Source organism: Saccopteryx leptura, chromosome 1 (assembly GCF_036850995.1).
Source record: "Saccopteryx leptura isolate mSacLep1 chromosome 1, mSacLep1_pri_phased_curated, whole genome shotgun sequence".
Classification (NCBI taxonomy): Eukaryota; Metazoa; Chordata; class Mammalia; order Chiroptera; family Emballonuridae; genus Saccopteryx; species Saccopteryx leptura.
The window spans coordinates 210,775,243-210,797,204 of record NC_089503.1 but is presented as its reverse complement, the minus strand read 5'-3'; the positions used below and the strand labels follow the sequence as shown (position 1 = coordinate 210,797,204).

Here is a 21,962-nt window from a genome sequence, read left to right as displayed (position 1 = left end):
CCCCACATAGACTACAGCTGGGTTATGACTACACATTACTTCATTTGTGGGCTTGGCACATGGCAAATTCAAGATTTACTATTTGAAACTTTTTACGATCCAACCATCATTATTTTTAATCTATGGCTGGTTGAATCCACAAATGCAAACTCCACAGACGTGAAGGGTCGACTAAATCTTCCCACAGACACTTAACAATATGCTCAGGAAAAACCTGTATTACACAAAAACATAAATACACATACACACACTATAGCAAACACTAAGACATCTTTGTATATCATACCTGTATCAGCTTCATGTTCTTTATTCTCATCTGTAAGGGGGTTGTCATGCAGCTTTAAGTAGATCTCTATAGCAATTCTGGCCGCCTTGAAGTAAAACGGATGCTGTCGAAGTACATCTTCTAGTTTCAATAAGTCCACATATGATCTAAGAGTAATCTTCCTCATACAGTATGTATGAAAGTCAAACTGGTCATCAGTGATTTCTATAAAATGCTAACAAAATTGTCCTTTTTATTATACTGAAGTATAGCGATGTCAAAGAAAACTACAAAAAGCAAAGCCTTGGAATTACTTGTGTCCTAGGCATAAAAAATATAATCATTCAATATAAATACTTTGCATACCAAATAAGCAAATACAGTTGGCCGTCACCTAGCAAAGTAACTGCATACACAAGGCACTGAATTATTTGTTGAATGAAAAGAAAACACAATGCTTTAAAACATATATTTATTTCTTCTTTAATTATACTTAAATAAAGCTATTATGACAAATCAAACATAATTTATTAGTATACATAATGATGCAGTACAGTAGATTTACATGTTAAACATTCAATTTTTATATTTAGAACGATTTGCAAAGTATTATAGTATGTAGCATTTGGTACTTTTTCCGAGGATACAAATCTGAATCATATGCACGGTAAATGCTGGTATGTAGAAGAGAAATCAATTAGCAAGTAAGTCAAGCAACCATAAACTAAAACAATTTAATGAAGCTCTGGGCTCTCTACTTAACAAAACAAGCATGAAATTATATAAGCTATTTTCACCTGAAAAAACCACAAAAATTAATCAGCAGTGAAGAGGACTAAGAAAACAATGAATTTATCAAAAAAACCCAAGGACTTATACAGGCTACAGAAATATTGTAAAAAGGCTTCAACGCTCCTATCTTATAAATATCAAGGGTATATGGCATTCCTAATCATATCTACAACATTTAGATTTCTAGGATAACTTAATGAACTTTGCATATGTTACTGAAGAAATAGAATATATTTGAAAGAAACATGTAAAAATCAATGAAAATATAAGATACAAACAACTTTCCATAAAGATTTTTCAAAGAATTCTTTCAAGAGTAGACAATAGGGAAATCTGCAAAAAACGTAGTCTCCGATATTTCCATTCTAAAAACTAAAGAGTGTAAATACTAATACTTAAAAATCACTTTCTGTGAATTATAAAGAAAAAAGAAAAAAACAAGAGGATGTGCCCCAAACATTGAACCAAATAAAATGAGAAACTCATATTTGTAGGGTACTTACTCTCTCAATCTCATGACATTTCTTAAGTGCTTCACCAAATTTATTCATTGTCTTATAGGCCTGGGCACATTCCGTCTGGAACCACATGCACTGCATTTCATTCAAATTCTCTACTGCTGATGTTCCTTCCTATGTGAAAAGCACACATATTCAAGACCATTTCTTACCCAATACATATTCTACCACAGGATTTAAGAAAAAGACAGTCAATTGATTTAAACCAGCAGTTCTCAACCCGTGGGTCGTGGCGACCCCTGTGTTTTGGTCGTTCGACCTCCGCTGGGGTCGCGAGTCACAGGTTGAGAACCGCTGATTTAAACACTTTCAAAATTATTTTGTTTTTTTAAGTCATACTCAGAGTAAGAGGGAAAAGTTAAGATGTGAAAGAAATTATATTTCTAACCACTAAACAAAATATGTACCTATGTAAACAATTAATCAAAATATTTACATATTAGGGATTGGAGAGTAACATAAGAAATAGAACACTAACATATAGCAGGTACTCAATACTAGTGTCCTTCAGCCATAAAAATATCATCTGAACATCCATCAACATAAATCAGTTTAAAAACCCATTGTTGCCTGACCAGGCGGTGGCACAGTGGATAGAGCGTCGGACTGGGATGCAGAGGACCCAGGTTCGAGGTCCCGAGGTTGCTAGCTTGAGCACGGGCTCATCTGGTTTGAGCAAAAGCTCACCAGCTCGGACCCAAGGTCACTGGCTCGAGCAAGGGGTTACTCAGTCTTCTGAAGGCCCACGGTCAAGGCACATATGAGAAAGCAATCAATGAACAAGGTGTTGCAACAAAAAACTGATGATTGATGCTTCTCATCTCTCTCCTTTCCTGTCTGTCTGTCCCTGTCTATCCCTCTCTCTGATTCTATCTCTGTAAAATAAAACAAAAAAACCATTGTTTAACCAACCAAAAAGAAAGTAATGTTTTATATTAAAATTTATTTTTTTGATAAAGTGATTTAATAAAAATCCTAATTTTATACCTAAAATACTAGAAACAATCCTTGAAAAATAAATAAGGTATACAAGTATAAACTGTTTATTCATAAATAAGAACATTAGCTGTACAAACCCTCGTAAACTTTGAGCACATTTCTTCAGCCTCCTTTATCAGATTGGCTTTCAGCATATATTTTGCACACTTGGAGTTGATAAATCTGTCTGCTGTGTCCAAGGCCTGAGCCTCATCCATCCACCTTGCAGCTTCTTTAATATTCCCAGCATGCTTACAGGGTACAGAAACAAAATAAACCAGTCAGTATACTAATATTACTATGCAAGTAATTAGTTAGCTGTTGATAAATTACTAAAACCATAAATGGAAGGTATTACTCTGATTTTTAAGATCCTTATCAATGTAGATGCATAAATTCTGCCATAATATAAGTTCTGATACCTTCCTGGCCATGCAGATTATAGGATCTCTATAGTAAAGATTTGTTTTAACAATATTGTCTACTGTGATAACCCCATTGCCTACAATAGTACCTGGCACATAGTGAATACTCAAAACTAATGGTTGAATCAAAGAATAATAATTGAAATCTTTAAGTGAGAACAACATTAAGTTAGTGTCAAGTTCATAAAAGATAAAAGGATGACCAAATTTCTATCCAAAGGAACCACAGAAGCATTACTGATTAGAATCATTAGTAAACAGTCCACATGATCCTCATTCTAATTCCCCTAACTAGTCCGTCTTGCAAAGCCACAAAACTAATAAACAACCTGGCTTTGAAAAGTGCTTTTAAAGCATAACTTAATTTCATTATTTTTGGTAAATAAATTATTGATTTACAATCTCTTCCCCAAGAGCTTTTATGACTAAATTATATTTGTATTAATAGCCAATTTTAGCCCTGGCCAGTTGGCTCAGTGGTAGAGCGTCGGCCTGGCGTGCAGAAGTACCGGGTTCAACTCCCGGCCAGGGCACACAGGAGAAGCGCCCATCTGCTTCTCCACCCCTCCCCCTCTCCTTCCTCTCTGTCTCTCTCTTCCCCTCCCGCAGCCTAGGCTCCATTGGAGCAAAGATGGCCCGGGCGCTGGGGATGGCTCCTTGGCCTCTGCCCCAGGCGCTACAGTGGCTCTGGTCGCAACAGAGCGACACCCTGGAGGGGCAGAGCATCGCCCCCCGGTGGGCGTGCCGGGTGGATCCTGGTCGGGCGCATGCGGGAGTCTGTCTGACTGTCTCTCCCCGTTTCCAGCTTCAGAAAAATACAAAAAAAAAAAAAAAAAAGCCAATTTTATTTTAAGATGATGCTAAAACATATAATTAGAGATTCTTGTGGAAGACCCAAGAGTTGTGGAGGCAAAAGAGATAATGTGTAAAAATTCACATAGAATCTTTAGTTGAAGTCCATAAATATTAGCAGATACTGATATACAATCACATTCAAACATTAACAAAAACAAACAACTCACAGCAAATAGAATTACTTTAGATTAATATTAATACTCTTGCTACTTAAAACCAAGAAAAAAACCATATATGTATGTAAGCCTATATAAATGAGTGATCGAATTAGCATGACCATACAAAAATAAAATTAATCAGACTAAAAATTGTACTATTTCATGTACCGTAAGTCAACAAAAACTCACTGTCCTTAGAACATTCAGAATCATAAAATACAGAAAAAATTTTTATGTCTCATTACCTTATAAGAAAAAAAAAGGTTTTTACCTTATAGATTTTAGCTTTCACAAGAAAGAGTTCTATCAAAGTAGGTGTACTTTCAATAGCGGTATTTATGTATTCCAAAGCAATAGATGGTTGACCAATTTTGTCATAATGTTGTGCCAAGTAGTACTGAACCCAAAGTAATGTGGTTGGTGGTTCCTCTTTTCCATCATCTTTAAAGAATAGGGGAGGAGGATGGGAGAGGAAAGAAATCAAAATTCATCACTATGTATATATTAAGGGGGTACCCACCTCAAAATGGATACTCTTATCTTTATTAATAAGGAAAGTAGTTTGAACAATGTTATTTACATATCCAGCTCTAAAACAATCCCTAAATTTGTAAGTTCTTTGGATGAGACCACACTTCCTTTTCTGTACCACAACAGCACGCCTAGCAAAATGCCTTGCTTACATTTAATAAGAACTTTGTATAATAGATATAGAAGATAAATAAGATTAAAGATATAACAATTTACCTAAAAAGAAACTTAAAGGGGTAGGGAAAACAAGTTGTACTAGAAGTGTGACAGTGTATTGATCAGGATGCTACTTATGAGAGGAAAAAAAAATCAAAAGAAGTTCTCTATTAATGTGAGCTTCCAACAAGGCCCTGCTGCTTTCTAGCTAACGTTCTAAACTATACATAAATATATAAATATACTTGTGATGTGGCTGCTTTAAATTCTGCTGATTACAATATTCTTAATATATTTTAATATGCTAAATATGCAACAATTCATAACAGGTAGAATAAAAACTATACTCAAAAAAGAGATAAGTAAAAATGCTTATTCTATGTTTTAGTTCATAATTTAATTTTTATATACTCTTAAGAAAATGTGAAAGTTAAATGCAAAACCCACACATTAAAAGTGCTTTTTCAACACAAATTTCTAAAATCAGAGAATTGTTATCTGCTTCCAAAGAAAGCTTTAGATTGCTTATTTTTACCCTTGTAACAGGAGAATGGCTCAGTGGACAAACAATGGGAGTGGAACTCACCAACTCCCGATCTGATAGATCTGCAACTAAAGTGCTGCATGTTCTTGGGCATGTCACTGAACCTCTTCCACATTTGTAAAATATGTAGGGAGATGCTGATAATCAAAGGAATATTATGATGATTAACCAACGAAATCATGGTAATGCCTTCTAGAAAGTATTATTAAAATTAATCTGAGACCACCTGACCAGGCAGTGGTGCAGTGGATAGAGAGTTGGACTGGTACGTGGAGGACCCAGGTTCGAGACCCCGAGGTTGCCAGCTTGAGTGCAGGCTCATCTGGTTTGAGCAAGGCTCACCAGCTTGAGCCCAAGGTTGCTGGCTCAAGCAAGGGGTCACTCGGTCTGCTGTAGCCCCCCGGTCAAGGCACATATGAGAAAACAATCAATGAACAACTAAGGAACCACAACGAAGAATTGATGTTTCTCATCTCTCTCCCTTTCTGTCTGTCCCTATCTGTCCCTCTCTCTGACTCTGTCTCTGCCACGAAAAAAAAAAATAAATTTTTAATCTGAGACCTAGAAACAATGATCAACCCAACAGCAATAAGCAGCCCAGGTCCCATAATGGACTTAAAATCCAGGGTTTGGGGGGGAAAAATTGATTCCAGGTCCACTATGGGCCGTATACAAGAAAAACTGGAATAATTTTGTCACACTAAACTGCAAGGAAGCTACTGACAACTACCATGGTATAAGAAGGCTGGAACCATTTAAAATTGCAATGATTTAACACATCAAATACATTTAAATCCAGGAATCCATAATATCTTTAAAATGTGTACTAGCCAACTTTGAAGAATGCTACTAAACCAATTAATTAGTTCAAAACTGGTAAAAAAACAAAAGAGAAAAAAAAGGTAGAAGAGGCAGGGGAGAAAAAGCAGCATTTATCTTGTTTTTCCTGTACACAATGAAATATTTTTGGATAAGCAGAAATAGATGGAAGAAAATTTTCTCTTTTAAGGTAATAAAAAAAATGAATGATGGAGTATTACCAGTTTGTAATTCTTAACAGTTGCAAACATGTATAATATGATAAGTACTACATGCCTCCTGATTGGAAGAACGCACCACACCCATGAAATAATCCTGCTCATTGCTCTTATATTTCAACCAAAACAAAGCCCTGGCCAGTTAGCTTAGTCAGAGCATCGTCATGAAATGCCAAGGTTGTGGCTTGATCCCTGGTCAGGACACATATGGGAAGCAACCAATGAATGCATAACTAAGTGGAACAAATGAATGCTTCCTCCCCCACCTCTCACTTGCTCTCTCTCTCTCATCCTCTGTCTAAAAGCAATCAATAAAAAAGTTTAACATAACACAAAACAAAAAATACCACCCCTCCAAACTTTAAATCTAATCAAGCCTCTGGTCAGACCTGTCTACTAGAAGTTTCTGGCTGATGGACACGTTCTGTATCTGCCTGTCCAATATGGTAGGCAGCTGCTTCAGATGGCTACTGAGCAGCATTTAAAATGTAGCTACTGTAACTGAGGAATTGAATTTATGATTTTTTAACAGCCACATGTGGCTAAATGGCTAACATACTAGACAGCACAACTGTACATCCAACTACCAAATTATAGTAAATTCAGAGGACAGAGGAATAACACCTTCAGCAACACCACGGCAGTGTATTCAGCAAAATCTAGACTGCAGAAAAACTAAAAAAAAAAAAAAAAAATCTAGTTCCTTTAAGAAACAAGTTGTTGCAGGGAGATGAGGGGGAAACCTATAGATTAAAAGAGAGTTGAGAGGCATATCAACCAAATTCAAAGTATAGATTTCATCTGGATCTTCAAACTTCAAAAACAAAAAGTGATGTATCTAAGATAACTGGAAATATAAGCATGAACTTTTTCTCTTTAATACTGAGAAAGTAGTAATGTTCGTATGTGGTGATGATAGTTACAAAACAACATGGCAGTAGATGAAGTAGGTAAGAATATAAATGAAATAAGTTTGGCCATGAGTAAAAAATTACTGGATCTTGGTGGTTAGATAAATGGATAATCTGTGTTATGTTATGACCATCTAGGTTTAGGAGATATTTTAAATTTTACATAAAATGTTTTTAAATAAGCTAATGTGATTCTCTTAATAAATATTTTCACACAATGTTCAAATTAATGCATCTCTATCTTAAAGGGGAAAACAATTTAACTATACTAAACTTATTGCCTAAATAATAAACAATACTGACCTTATAGTTAAGAATTTCATAGTATATTAAAATTTTTCAAGATTTTTAAAAACAAAACTTGAGCACTTACCATTAGGGTTGAATAACCGGCAACTTTTTAGAGAGGTTTCATAGCCTACTACTAATTCCTCTATGATTGCCACCTAGAGTACAAACACACAGGCACACTTTAATAAAAAAAAATTATTATTATTATTATTATATATAGTTACTATTCTGTGAAAAATGTATTAATTACTATTAAAGAGCTAAGGAAACACTCACACATACTTTTATAAATCTCTTAACCAAGGGGTAAAAATCTGAAAGCACATAAACCACATATTTAGAAACCGTAATTTTCTAAAAACTCCTTTTCCTGCTAGAAAATAAAGCATTGAGCTGAATTAGAAATCAGAAAATGGTTAGACAAAAAGAGAAAATGTGGATGATTTTTATCTTGGTTCATTTTTATTTCAATCTGTATAAATAACACCCAAGTTTAGCACTTGCTCTTCAGGAATAAAAAATTAAATACTATGTGAAAAGACAAATTCCATAAGTAGATGACAGCATCAATTCTCAGTTTCATAATCCAGGGGGAAGCATTAGGAAAACTGACAAGGAAGAGTGGGTGGATTTCTGAGGGCCAGGAGAATGAGTGGCTATCCATTTCTGGCTTCTCTTGAGTCACAACTACATTACTTGTTCCTGGCTTCCTAAGACATCTGTGAATATTTTTAACTTATTAATTCCCTTCTTTGTTTAATCCACCTATAATAGAGTTCTGTTCTGTTATTATACAAGCTCTTTGAAATGACTTCAATTTAATTGACCCAACAGATTAACCCCAGCTTTCTCCATTACCTCAGAAAACTGTAAGGACTGAATGGTCACAGCTAGGTTACTCTGGTGCACCCATGTTCTTCTGCTTCCACAGGCTGAGCTACATGATTACTAAGTTTTGTTTTCCCAAATCTGTTTGAATCAGGTGCATTCATTATCATCATCGCAGAATTTAATTCAGTATCATGTAAACTTAGAAATGAGAACAAAAAGAACTGTTTCTATAGGTTGAATATTATTGAAAGACTCAAAATATTAGATATTTTTAACCAATTTAGAGTTAAAATGAGATAACCATATACAACATAAAAATACATATATAGGAATTCTAAAATTAAGACTGCTCGATGGCCCTGGCCAGTTGGCTCAGTGGTACAGCATTGGCCCGGCGTGTGGATGTCATGGGTTTGATTCCTGGTCAGGGCACACAGAAGTGACTATCTGCTTCTTGACCCCTTCCCTGCCCACTCCCCATTCTCTGTCTCTCCTCTTCTTCAGTAGCCATGGCTCAATTGTTCGAGCACATCGGCCCCAAGCACTGAGGATGGCTCCATGGAGCCTCTGCCTCAGGTGCTAAAAATAGCTTGGTTTCAGGTATAACCCTAGCTGGGCAGAGCATTGGCCTGAGATGGGCATTGCCAGGTGGATCCTAGTAGGGAGCATGCAGGAGTCTGTCTACTTCCCCTTCTCTCACTTGGAACAAGAAGAAGAAAAAAAAGACTGCTTCGTGAGCATCAAGTTCTCACTCTATCCAAACTAAAAATAACAGACCACATTTTAGATATGTGGTTTATGCAAGAACAAAAGCACAATGGTCATCAAAAGCCCATGCCCTGAGCTTCTCAACAAAAGACTGGCAAATAAGTGTACCTTAATGCTTTAGGTGAGTGTTTAGCATGTTTAATTTTTCCCATCTTTCTGATTCTTCACTGTAACTCGTTTATTTTTTATCTAACCAACATGTCTTGATGCCACTGTACTTGCAAGATAATCTAAGTTAAGATTAAAACACCTTTTTAGCAAGCACTCTGAATATTATAATATATAGCTGAAAGAGTAAGTTAACTTACTGGGACAACAAACAAACTCCTGTGACAGAATTTTTTTCTCTACCGAATAAAAACAGAAAGATTACTAAGCCAAAACTTAGTTTACAAATAATTACTTCTGAGTTTCACCATGAGCAGAAATTAGACAAAATATTGAGGCAATCACTACCGTACCAACTTTTCATACCTACTACTGACTTATTACAGTATACAGCAGAAACAGAAGACAGAGAAAACAAGTAAGCAATCAATCATTAAGATAAAGAAAGAAGATAAAAACGGAGGCACAAGAGAATTTAAACTGTCCGCTAGGAAGGCTGACACTAGATTCACAAAATGAGTTTTATGGGCACGCAAGCAAGTACCCATCATTCCAAATACTGAGCAAAGAAATGATAGTTTTAGAAAAAATTGTATTTTGCTTTACCTTTTCTTTATCTTTGTATAATGATCGCAAAGTATTGAAGACTGGTGGACAGCCCTTGCTGAAGTTCATCCTTAAGAACTTATCCAAACATTCCTTAAATTTCTCACCTTGGAAGAAAAATATCCTGTTGATTTATGTTTTCTTGGACAACTCTGACAATGCATACGTTAATCTCAACATGCAAACTCACGTAATTTAAAACCGAGGAAACCGAATCGCACCACCGTTTTCAGTCCTTTGCCACATTCTCACTCACCAGATAAAAAATTTAATGGCAGTCTTCTTGGCACCAGTCCCCTGGGATATTTAGTCCACGCCTCCTCATAAATTTTTAGTCGTTCTAACATATTAGCTGCAGACAAAAAAATTTTTTATATGTAATTATACCTATTCCATTATTCTAGCAAATTACACATTTCTCAAAGTATATAAAATTATCATGGTAAATAAAATCTGCAGATGGTAAGAAATTCATAATAGAACCACTTAAATATGTCAACAATCATTTCAGAGTATTTCCTTCTAATTTCACATTTTACATACCTATACTTTCAAGTACATGATGTTCTCTATCCTGTTCTGTTCGAGGTAGTCTTTCAAAATCTGAGGCCTTCTTTACTCCCGTTCAGAGAAAGTCTGGATTATTGTATTTCCACACTATTCCCTGCAGTCTCTCCTCTCCTCTGGTTTACTTTGGAGCTTCTGGGTCTGTCCTCTATCTTCCTTCTCTCCTCATTTCTTTTATATTTTCTCTTTTACTTTCAGTAGACAGCTTTCCTCAGTTCATCAATCTGTTTGACTGATTTCCCTCAACTCTGGCCTCTCTAACATTCACGCTATTAAGATTTTTATGTCAATAAGTAGGTTTTTCATTTCCCAGATTCCTAATTGGTACTTTCTCATAATTTTTCATATTTCAGGGCTGCAATTCCCTGTCCTCACCTTAAATTGCTCCTCTATCTCTACTCTCCCTTCTGCTAGCACTGCAGATGATCCCTCCTCTCCTGTGCTGGACTTTCTAGGGTTGTATGACATTCTGTTATGAAGTTTCTCTTGTATTTACCAATGAATCAGAAATGGCTCAGTACCAGGCTTGAGGGAAACAGCTTCAAATCGGATCATCTTGCCCAAAGAAACAGGTAGGCCTATTTGCAGACAACCTGGTTCCTGGACCTGTCCTTATAAGTGGCTCCTGTTCATGAAACCGGGTGATGAGGGAGAGGGAGGGGCAGGGAGGGGAGAAGAGAGTCTCTGGACCCCAGTTTATTTGTTGAATGATGGACTTTTTTTTTTTGCATTTCTCTGAAGCTGGAAACGGGGAGAGACAGCCAGACAGACTCCCGCATGCGCCTGACCGGGATCCACCCGGCACGCCCACCAGGGGCGATGCTCTGCCCACCAGGAGGTGATGCTCTGCCCCTCCAGGGCGTCGCTCTGCCCCTCCGGGGCATCACTCTGCCGCGACCAGAGCCACTCTAGTGTCTGGGGCAGAGGCCAAGGAGCCATCCCCAGCGCCCGGGCCATCTTTGCTCCAATGGAGCCTTGGCTGCAGGAGGGGAAGAGAGAGACAGAGAGGAAGGGGGGGTGGAGAAGCAAATGGGCGCCTCTCCTATGTGCCTTGGCCGGGAATCGAACCCGGGTCCCCCGCACACCAGGCCGACGCTCCACCACCGCTGAGCCAACCGGCCAGGGCCAAATGATGGACATTTAGTTCTTCTTCCTGCACAGGAAAGTGGCTGGTTTTCAGCTACATTCATGCATCCTGGCAGGCCACTCTGCTGTGGCCACAGTTCATCAACAAAGTTCTGTTTGCTTCTTTCCTTTTTTTATTTTTTATTTTTTTTCTTTAGTGAAAGAAACAGAGGGACAGACAAGCAGGGAGGGAGAGAGATGAGAAGCATCAATTCTTTGTGGTGGCACCTTAGTTGTTCATTGATTGCTTTCTTGTATGTGCCCTGACTGGGGGGCTCCAGCTGAACCAGTGACCCCTTGCTCAAGCCAGTGACCTTGGGCTTCAAGCCAGCAACCCTTGGGCTCACACCAGCGATCATGGGGTCATGTCCATGATCCCACGCTCAAGCCAGTGACCCCACGCTCAAGTCAGTGACCTCAGGGTTTCGAACCTGGGTCCTCTGCATCCCAAGCCAACGCTCTATCTATTGCGCCACCGCCTGGCACGGCGGTGTTTACTTCTTTCCTTTAGAGAGACATCTCCATTTCTGTTAGTGGAAGTTTCATTTTCATGCTTTTGATGCTGCTACGCATTTGTGAATTTTTACACGCTATTTCTAAATTTTTATCTCAACTATGTCTATGATTTTGTAGCAGAAGAGAGGTTTCAGTAAATGTTCACTGTGCCATATTAAAAGAAAGTTGGCAAATGTACTTTTGTATTCAGATACTGAACCAAATCTTACCCAGTATTTTTTTTTTAAAGTTACTTTACTGATTTTATTTATTCATTTTAGAGAGGAGAGAGAGAGAGATAAAGGGGGACGGGCAGAAAGCATCAACTCCCATATGTGCCTGGACCAGGTAAGTGCAGGTTTTTGAACCGGTGACCTCAATGTTCCCAGTTCGATGCTTTATCCACTGCGCCACCGCAGGCCAGGCCTCTTACCCAGTATTTTTGAGGTTATGCTTTTCAATGAGTTAATAAAATATATACTAACAAAAGAAGCAACTAAAACTTAGAAAGTGCCCTGACTGGATAACTTGGTTGGTTAAGAGTGTTGTCACTCAGTGTAGAGATTCCCAGTTCAATCCCCAGTCAGGGCACATATAGGAACAAATCGATGTTCCTGTCTCTCTCTCTCTCACTAAAATCAATAAACAAACATTTAAAAAAATTAGTAAGTTTTAAACAATGCTACCTGGCTTGAGTGCCTTTTCCAAGCCTTTGTAATAGGCCCAGTTTTCAGGATTTCTCTCTTGTAATCCTCTATAAACATCAGCTGCATCTTCCAAACGACATAATTGCAACAGAAGTTCCCCTGATTACAAAAACAAGTGAAACAAAAACAAATTAAATTAACTAAATATTTCCTGGTTATAACTCTAACTTTTCCTCTAACTTTTCACTGTTTGGAAGTGGATGAATTTGGTACCCTCCTGAGTTACCATGTCATTTCCTTTTTGAAATTCTCATTTAGAAATGCCATTCTCTTCACATCTTCACTTTTTTCAGGCTTTTTTCAGGAACTGTCTGACTCCAAGCTCCTTTCCCAAAGTCACTGAACACAATCACCAAACCACCACCTCATACTCAATTATTGCTGACATCACGTGGACAATTTTAACCTCCAAATTAATGACCCAACCCCCTAACCCTGGTCTGCAAACCACAGCTCACGAGCCACATGCGGCTCTTTGGCCCCTTGAGTGTGGCTCTTCCACAAAAAACCACATGCGGGCCCTACCTCGATAAGGAGTGTACCTTCCTATATAGTTTAAGTTTAAAAACGGGCTCTCAAAAGAAATTTCAATCGTCGTACTGTTGATATTTGGCTCTGTTGACTAATGAGTTTGCCGACCAGGGCCCTAACCTTATAGGCCCCGACTATAAACTATTCTGCTCTGCAGCCCACACTCACGGCCACATCCAAAACCTGCACTTTCAGGTGAGTCCAACTCCCAAACAGGCATCTTGCTTTATTTAAGCTTAACTGACTTGTCTTTCTTCTTCTCATCTCACTAATCCAACCCTTCAACCTTACAGAAAAACCATTCCTTTTTTCTTTAGGCCATTCAGCAACCTGTAGACTCACTGCTTGCCTTCTCTGGGCTGCACGACCAACTCCATCCCTGACTGACATTAGCAGCTCCAAGTATCAAATCAGTCTTAAAACCCTTATTTCCCAATTTAATTTAAGGACTGCATCATCCCAATTGTGTGTTTGCTCCACACATTCTCACACAAGAAAGCAAAGTTATCAAACGAATTGACAGAGACACTGATTTTACTAGAAATTTATGAGCTCCAAACTCACATAAACCTCAAATACTGCTCAACATCCTTATCGCACTCCTATTTGCCAAAAATATTATTTTCAAAGCATATATACTCTTTGCTCTAGCCAGATAACAAAAACAATAGTTATTGAGTGCTGTGTGCTACTGACTTTGAAATATTTCACATGCAATAACTAACTCAATTCTCAAAACTCTATAAGGTAGGCTCTATTATTGTCATTTTAAAGCATCAGAGAGAACTTAAGTCAACTTATTGAGGGTCTTTCTGCTAGTTAATTGTTGGAGTCAGGATTTGAACTCAAGCAATTTGGCTGAAAGAGCCCTTATTCTTAATGTCTATAACAGACGTTCTAAACAGGGACACTTTTGTCATACAGGAGACATTCAGGAATATCTGGAAAATTTTTAGCTGTCACAGTAAAGGGAGGTAGGTGCTACTGGTTATCTGATGAGTAGAAGCCAGGGATGCTGCTAAACATTTAGTAACATACAGACTTCCATCCCCAACATTTTAGTCCCAAAACCTTGAAAGTCCTGAGGTTGACAGCCTGCTATTAACTAAAAGCCTACTTTGCTAAGAACATACAGAATATCTGCAACCTTTCTCCCCTATATTACCCATCTATGTTTCCTTCCCTTAATCGTCTCCCACCTTTTCTTTATAAAAAGAAATTGATGGAATAAGAATTAATGAAACTTTCTGCCTAACTACTGCTCACAACAATTAGTGGATCACGGAACATGCAGATACTCCAGTACTTTGTCTTTTGTACAGTGCATTTTCACCAATGAAATAAAAGTTGGTTTTGCATCTCATTTCCATAATCAAACTTTCTTTGACTTATTGTCTGCTTTTCTGATGTTCTTATTTAATATAAAAAAATCAAATGCTTCATTTTTATCATTTCATATTCATTTTGAAATATCCCCTGATTTTGTGAGCGGTATATATGCCTACTCACCCACTAGGAAGTTCCCAAATTATCCTGACTACCCACCACCAACAACAATGTGTTTATCACTGGAATTCCCAAAGACTGATGATTCGGCTATCCGTTCTCTGCTATTCTCTTTATTTATACTGTCCCCAGTACTTGAATCACTGCAGGCATTAAATATATGGTTTATGAAATGAAGCGATGGCTGTTTTGTATTTCACCGAGAAAACGTAAACAGAACTCCCAAATGCCCGCTACACACCTACTTGCTCATATACTACACCATCTCTTGTTACTGGGGATGAAATATTCAAGTTATTATCTAAGGCCACTAGATCACAACCCCTCTACTGCATCACATATCCTGTGTCTATAGGATCATTCTCAATTGAACATAATCACAGGTTGTAAAAAACCTTTTTATGACCCTGTAACCTATTATATCCACCACTGTTTGATCTGTCATTCTTCTTCATGAACAGAGTTATCATGAAGAACAAGTGAAATAGAGTATTTTGAAAACTGTCATGTACTTTTACAAAGAAACTGAGGCCCAAGACCTGCCCCTGATCATCTAGAGCAGCGGTTCTCAACCTGTGGGTCGCGACCCCGGCGGGGGTCGAACGACCAAAACACAGGGGTCGCCTAAAGCCATCGGAAATACATATTTTATTTTACCCGATGGCTTTAGGCGACCCCTGTGTTTTGGTCGTTCAACCCCCGCTGGGGTTGCGACCCACAGGTTGAGAACCACTGATCTAGAGAGTAAGCAGACAGCTAATGAAGGAACCTGAAGTCGTTTTTCCCCATCTTGTGATCTTTCCATAAAGTCATAAATCTCCTCCTTGTATAGCTAACAGACTCTTAAGGGATGATAACTCAAATGGAAGAGAGCTGTTTGGGATCAATAGCTCAAACTGAGCTCCAGGAACCTTAAACTTCCATTTTTCTCTTGTCAGTAGCATTAGCATCTGATCAAAGGTCATCCAGTGAGGCTACATCCAGTATGCACACAGACACCACACTTTTCTTGTGTTCAACTTAAAGGGGAGCCAAGGAAATGTGAAACCAGCTAATTTCAGTTCCCTGGACTAACAAGGGCAAAGCAACATTTCAGAAACATTTCTTAGAAAGTACTTGTATTTTCAATTACTTGTTATTCTTCTTTCCTTTTCCATTATCACTTCCTCAACTCAAAACCATGACTCCTTTTTCTTAGCTCTCTCATAAACAGCAGCATTAAGATCTTTAGTTAAAGATCCATCCCTCCTATTGCAACCCACACAAATAAATCCAAACCACTGGTTTTGATTCATATTCTTTCTGTGTCTAGGAAAGCTATAAAAAATTCTAGGAATATCTCATGTATACTTTAGTAAAGATTGATTTATCCATATATATAACTGGCAATAAAGAAACCTGGTACAGACATTCTGTTTTGCTAATAAGATGTTGCTAAGGAACTTAGCCCTATGTTTTACAATACAACAATACTGTATTAAGCAACTGCCTCCTGTGTTTTGATCAAACCATATACTTTAAGATAAAAAATACTTAAAAAAAAAAAATTTTGTTGAGTCACTCATTCAATAATTTTTGTTTGTAATTTTTTACCTACATCAATATTATCTAAATGTATATTTTCCCACATTACAGATTATTCAAAGTGCATAAGAAATATTTTTTATAATTAAAAAGTTGAATTATATGCAATTATCAAAATCAACTAGATTTTCAGCCTTGCTCTTGTGATAATTAAATACTAGAATAAATAACATTCTTAAAAAAATACCTTTGGTTTCTTCTACAGCAAGTTTATCACAAATCTGCTTTTCATAGGTACAAAGGTGTTCCAGAGCTTCTCTATAGAGACCTGCTTCCCGAAGAACTTGATTCTGATATAAAAGGAGTTCACTATATTCATAATCCACTTTATCAGGGGACGTCTATATATGGATATAAGGAATACTAATGGTAAGAATTTAGTTTTCATATTAGGAAATTGTTCACACACTCAAATACAAACAAAAAGTCTAAGGATACTATCTGATTGATAAAATTCATTTTTTTAAAAAAATCTCTAAACATCTGTCAAGAGAGCAGTTATATAAATAATGACAGTATCAACTAAGAACCCATAAGCCCTTACATGTAATAAATAAACAGGGGGGGAAAGAAAGCTCTTTACATAACAGCAGAATGTCAAATAATAAATCTAGAAGCATTAAAAGAGAATCACTACTTTGCAACTATCATTGGAACAGTTGATTCAGGCACAAATCACACATGATAAATGTTAAAACTAGTGGTAAATTTTAATGAAGAGCAGGCTACTCATAAAGTTTCGAATTGTTTATAAAACACAAAGACGTAAAATAACAAGTTTATAGTGAAGAAACTTAACAGACACCACCTTAACCAAGTAATCAAATGGAACAAATATTATGTGCGTCTTAATGTGATAAACTGAGAAGGGCTCAACATTACTTCTGTGGTTTCCCACCAAAAATATGTAACTATATCTAATTAGAAGGAAACACCAAACAAATCCAAACTGGTGGACATTTTACAAGAGCAATGCCTTATATTCTTCAAAAATAACAATGCCATGAAATACAAAGGAAGTCTTCAAAACTTCTAAAGATTAAAAGAGACTAAAGAGAAATGATAAGCAAATGCAAAGTATTATTATAAACTGAAGTCTGAAATGAGGGAAAAATTCTAGATAGGATCTAAACAATAAATTTTGAATATGGACTGTGGATTATTAGATAAACAGTCTATCAATGTTAAATTTCCTAATTTTTTAATAATCTATATAGCACTATCTATAGAGTTCACGACAGAATTATTCTTAGGAAATAGCACACTGATAGACTAACGAACATGGTGTCTGCAATTACGCTTTAATGTTTCGGGAAGAAAATTTAAATAGATAAATAGATATAGAAATTATAAAGTAAATGTGTCAAATATTAAGAATTAGTTAATGGCCCTGGCCGGTTGGCTCAGCGGTAGAGCGTCGGCCTAGCGTGCGGAGGACCCGGGTTCGATTCCCGGCCAGGGCACACAGGAGAAGCGCCCATTTGCTTCTCCACCCCTCCGCCGCGCTTTCCTCTCTGTCTCTCTCTTCCCCTCCCGCAGCCAAGGCTCCATTGGAGCAAAGATGGCCCGGGCGCTGGGGATGGCTCCTCGGCCTCTGCCCCAGGCGCTAGAGTGGCTCTGGTCGCAATATGGCGACGCCCAGGATGGGCAGAGCATCGCCCCCTGGTGGGCAGAGCGCCGCCCCATGGTGGGCGTGCCGGGTGGATCCCGGTCGGGCGCATGCGGGAGTCTGTCTGACTGTCTCTCCCTGTTTCCAGCTTCAGAAAAATGAAAAAAAAAAAAAAAGAATTAGTTAATGTGCATGAACTCCTCTAAGAAGTTCTTTGCATACTATTCTTGCAACTTTTCTATAAGTTTGAAACTTTCAAAATAAAAACTTATCAAGTCTATGTACACTTCTTTCTTTTAGTTATATTTAAAATCAAACCTAATTTACTAGATCTAGTTTCTGATTGTTACCTGTTGTGTTTTTCTAAATTCTTCTAAAATCTTTGCTGCCATTTCATAATCTTCTAATAAGTGGTAAGCAATAGCGTAACCAATCCATGATGCTCTCTGGGCAGGTCGAAGCTGAAGTAATTGATATCTTGTTTCCTTTAGGGGAAAATAATATTTTTTCTTAGGTTTACAGTGAAAGCAAATGCTCCTTTAAAAGATTACATTAATTCCCTCACAACACTGAGCGATTTGCAACCCAGTACTGGGAATAATAACAAAAACACAACTTTAAGCATCCATATTGTGTAGCTTTACAGAAGCAAAACTACATTTGTTAAGAAGCACACTGAAGTCTCCAAGGTAATCTTGTAATTTTAAAAAAAGTTGTGACCAAGTACTCTTTATTATTTCCTGATCTACTTACTCTAAGAAAAGAGAGGATGGGAAAGAGAATACAAAGGAAAAACATTTTAAAAAATACAATGCCGCCCTGGCCGGTTGGCGCAGTGGTAGAGCGTTGGCCTGGCGTGCGGAAGTCCCGGGTTCGATTCCCGGCCAGGGCACACAGGAGAAGCATCCATCTGCTTCTCCACCCCTCCCCCTCTCCTTCCTCTCTGTCTCTCTCTTCCCCTCCTGCAGCGAGGCTCCATTGGAGCAAATATAGCCCAGGCGCTGGGGATGGCTTCTTGGCCTCTGCCCCAGGCGCTAGAGTGGCTCTGGTCGCAACAGAGCGAGGCCCCGGAGGGGCAGAGCATCGCCCCCTGGTGGGCAGAGCTTCTTCGCCCCTGGTGGGCGTGCCGGGTGGATCCCAGTCGGTCGCATGCGGGAGTCTGTCTGACTGTCTCTCCCCGTTTCCAGCTTCAGAAAAAAAAAAAAAAAATACAATGCCAACCACTGAATTAAGTTCTATAGAAAACAATTCAGTAGGTACTACATGGAAAAAAAGAGGAACAAAGTAGAATTGATTTAATAGACTAATTTAAGAAGTAAAATGTAGCTACAAAGACAAAATATTAGTTTCAATGAAGGCAAAAATAAAAAACAAAAAAATTTTGCTTCCCAGAAAAATGTAACAATTAAAGGCTATACTTACATATTAATAGCAGACAAAGGCATTGCCTATTTGAGAAATATTAATGTTAACTTTCAATGAACCGATTAAATCCTACAGCAATGTAATTCTGTCTCACAGTAAAATATTTTATTTTTAAAATCTGATGAGTTCAGGCCCTGGCCGGTTGGCTCAGTGGTAGAGCGTCGGCGTGGCATGCGGAAGTCCCGGGTTCGATTCCCAGCCAGGGCACACAAGAGAAGCGCCCATCTGCTTCTCCACCCCTCCTCCCCCTCTCCTTCCTCTCTCTCTCTTCCCCTCCTGCAGCCAAGGCTCCATTGGAGCAAAGATGGCCCGGGCGCTGGGGATGGCTCTGTGGCCTCTGCCTCAGGCACTAGAGTTGCTCTGGTCGCAACATAGCGACGCCCTGGATGGGCAGAGCGTCGCCCCCTGGTGGGCGTGCCGGGTAGATCCCGGTCGGGCGCATGCGGGAGTCTGTCTATCTCTCCCCGTTTTCGGCTTCAGAAAAATACAAAAAAAAAAAAAAAAATCTGATGAGTTCAGTCATAAACACAATTGCTGTCAGAAGGCTGTAAGATTTAATTAAATTCTTTTTAAAAATTGAAAATTTTTGCCTGACCAGGCAGTGGCACAGTGGATAGAGCATCAGACTGGGATGCCGAGGACCCAGGTTCAAGACCCCGAGGTCGCCAGCTTGAGCGCGGGCTCATCTGGTTTGAGCAAAAGCCCACCAGCTTGAACCCAAGGTCATTGGCTCCAGCAAGGGGTTACTTGGTCTGCTGAAGGCCCACGGTCAAGGCACATATGAGAAAGCAATCAATGAACAACTAAGGTGTTGCAACGCACAATGAAAAACTAATGATTGATGCTTCTCATTTCTCTCCATTCCTGTCTATCTGTCCCTGTCTATCCCTCTCTCTGACTCACTCTCTGTCTCTGTTAAAAAAATTGAAAATTTTGTTATCAAAAAGTACTCAAAAAGGTTAAAATAATTTAACAATATTTCGCCTAGAGTAAGAAAATTCTTTTACTTACCCTGTAACCCTCAAGATCTCGCATTTGAATCTGCAGTAAAGAAAGGTCCCTTAAGATTTGAAGGTTGTCTTTATCCCATTTTAGCGCATTTCTGTAACACTTAATAGCTTCATCATATTTCTTGTCTGACCTCTGGAGAAGGCCATAAACATGCCAACCTAAAGGATTCAGTTAAGGATAAAACCTAAAGGAATTATAGTTAGGTCAAGAAATAATATTCCAGTAATATTCTCCAGGAAACTCAGAGCTAAAGGTCTTTTTTTAACTATAAGCTTTAAAAAAAGAGAGAGAGAGAATATAAAGATAGAAGATGGTTTAATACAATGGAAAATGAAAATAGTACAGCTTTTCCAGCCAGAGGGAATAGGTTTAGCCTGCTTTGTTAGTTCTGTGACCTTGGGTATGTTATTTAGTCTGGTTATGCTTCTCAATTATAAAATATAAATAGAAAGTCTATAAAATAAAGCATAGTAGTTTGGTGCCTAAATGGAGTAACACATATAAAGTGCTCACTGGCTGGCACCAAATAAAAGCTTAATAAATATTAGATAATTACTTTTATATATAAATATAATTAGATAATTTCTAAAGGAAAAGGCAAAATGAGAATCCATGATATATAATTATTTTAAATCATGCATATTTTCTTTTCTTTAGCTAATAACATCCTTAAGAAAGAACCCTTAGGCCCTGGCCGGTTGGCTCAGTGGTAGAGCATTGGCCTGGCGTGCAGAAGTCCCGGGTTCGATTCCCAGCTAGGGCACACAGGAGAAGCGCCCATCTGCTTCTCCACCCCTCCCCCTCTCCTTCCTCTCTGTCTCTCTCTTCCCCTCCCACAGCCGAGGCTCCATTGGAGCAAAGATGGCCCGGGCCCTGGGGATGGCTCCTTGGCCTCTGCCCCAGGCGCTAGAGTGGCTCTGGTCGCAACAGAGCGTCGCCCCCTGGTGGGTGTGCCGGGTGGATCCCGGTCGGGCGCATGCCGGAGTCTGTCTGTCTCTTCCCGTTTCCAGCTTCAGAAAAATACAAAAAAAAAAACAACAAAAAAAAAACCCTTAGCACAGTACAAAATTTCTAAAAGTCGGCCCTGGCCGGTTGGCTCAGCGGTAGAGCGTCGGCCTGCCGTGCGGGGGACCCGGGTTCGATTCCCAGCCAGGGCACATAGGAGAGGCGCCCATCTGCTTCTCCACCACCCCCCCTCCTTCCTCTCTGTCTCTCTCTTCCCCTCCCGCAGCAGAGACTCCATTGGAGCAAAGTTGGCCCGGGCGCTGGGGATGGCTCCTTGCCCACTGCCCCAAGCACTAGAGCGGCTCTGGTCGCGGCAGAGCGACGCCCCGGAGGGGCAGAGCATCGCCCCCCCCCCCCTCGGTGGGCAGAGCGTCGCCCCTGGTGGGAGTGCTGGGTGGATCCCGGTCCGGCGCATGCGGGAGTCTGTCAGACTGTCTCTCCCCGTTTCCAGCTTCAAGAAAAAACACACACACAAAAAAATTCTAAAAGTCAACCACATATAAAATACATGCATTCATTTAATAAATAATTATTATATTATAAATATAATTAATCAGGATGGTAAATGACCAAAATGGGCAGTCTTCTGCATGCAAAGAACTTAATCTAGTAAGAGACATAGA

The 21,962-nt window shown here is 38.9% G+C and overlaps 1 protein-coding gene across 3 annotated transcripts in view; it reads right to left on the bottom strand.

The window, feature by feature from the left end:
• The window catches only part of NAA15 (N-alpha-acetyltransferase 15, NatA auxiliary subunit), a 72,580-nt gene that overhangs the window by 21,638 nt on the left and 28,980 nt on the right, over positions 1 to 21,962 (bottom strand). For all 3 annotated transcript variants that reach the window (XM_066385374.1, XM_066385365.1, XM_066385357.1), the window contains 11 exons: positions 20,335 to 20,492; positions 18,249 to 18,383; positions 16,477 to 16,630; positions 12,648 to 12,767; positions 10,031 to 10,126; positions 9,775 to 9,881; positions 7,544 to 7,616; positions 4,263 to 4,432; positions 2,652 to 2,804; positions 1,561 to 1,689; positions 287 to 500 (listed from right to left, as the gene is read on the bottom strand). In XM_066385374.1, coding sequence (XP_066241471.1) covers positions 287 to 500; positions 1,561 to 1,689; positions 2,652 to 2,804; positions 4,263 to 4,432; positions 7,544 to 7,616; positions 9,775 to 9,881; positions 10,031 to 10,126; positions 12,648 to 12,767; positions 16,477 to 16,630; positions 18,249 to 18,383; positions 20,335 to 20,492 — 1,509 coding nt within the window. The remainder of the gene's footprint in view (positions 1 to 286; positions 501 to 1,560; positions 1,690 to 2,651; positions 2,805 to 4,262; positions 4,433 to 7,543; positions 7,617 to 9,774; positions 9,882 to 10,030; positions 10,127 to 12,647; positions 12,768 to 16,476; positions 16,631 to 18,248; positions 18,384 to 20,334; positions 20,493 to 21,962) is intronic.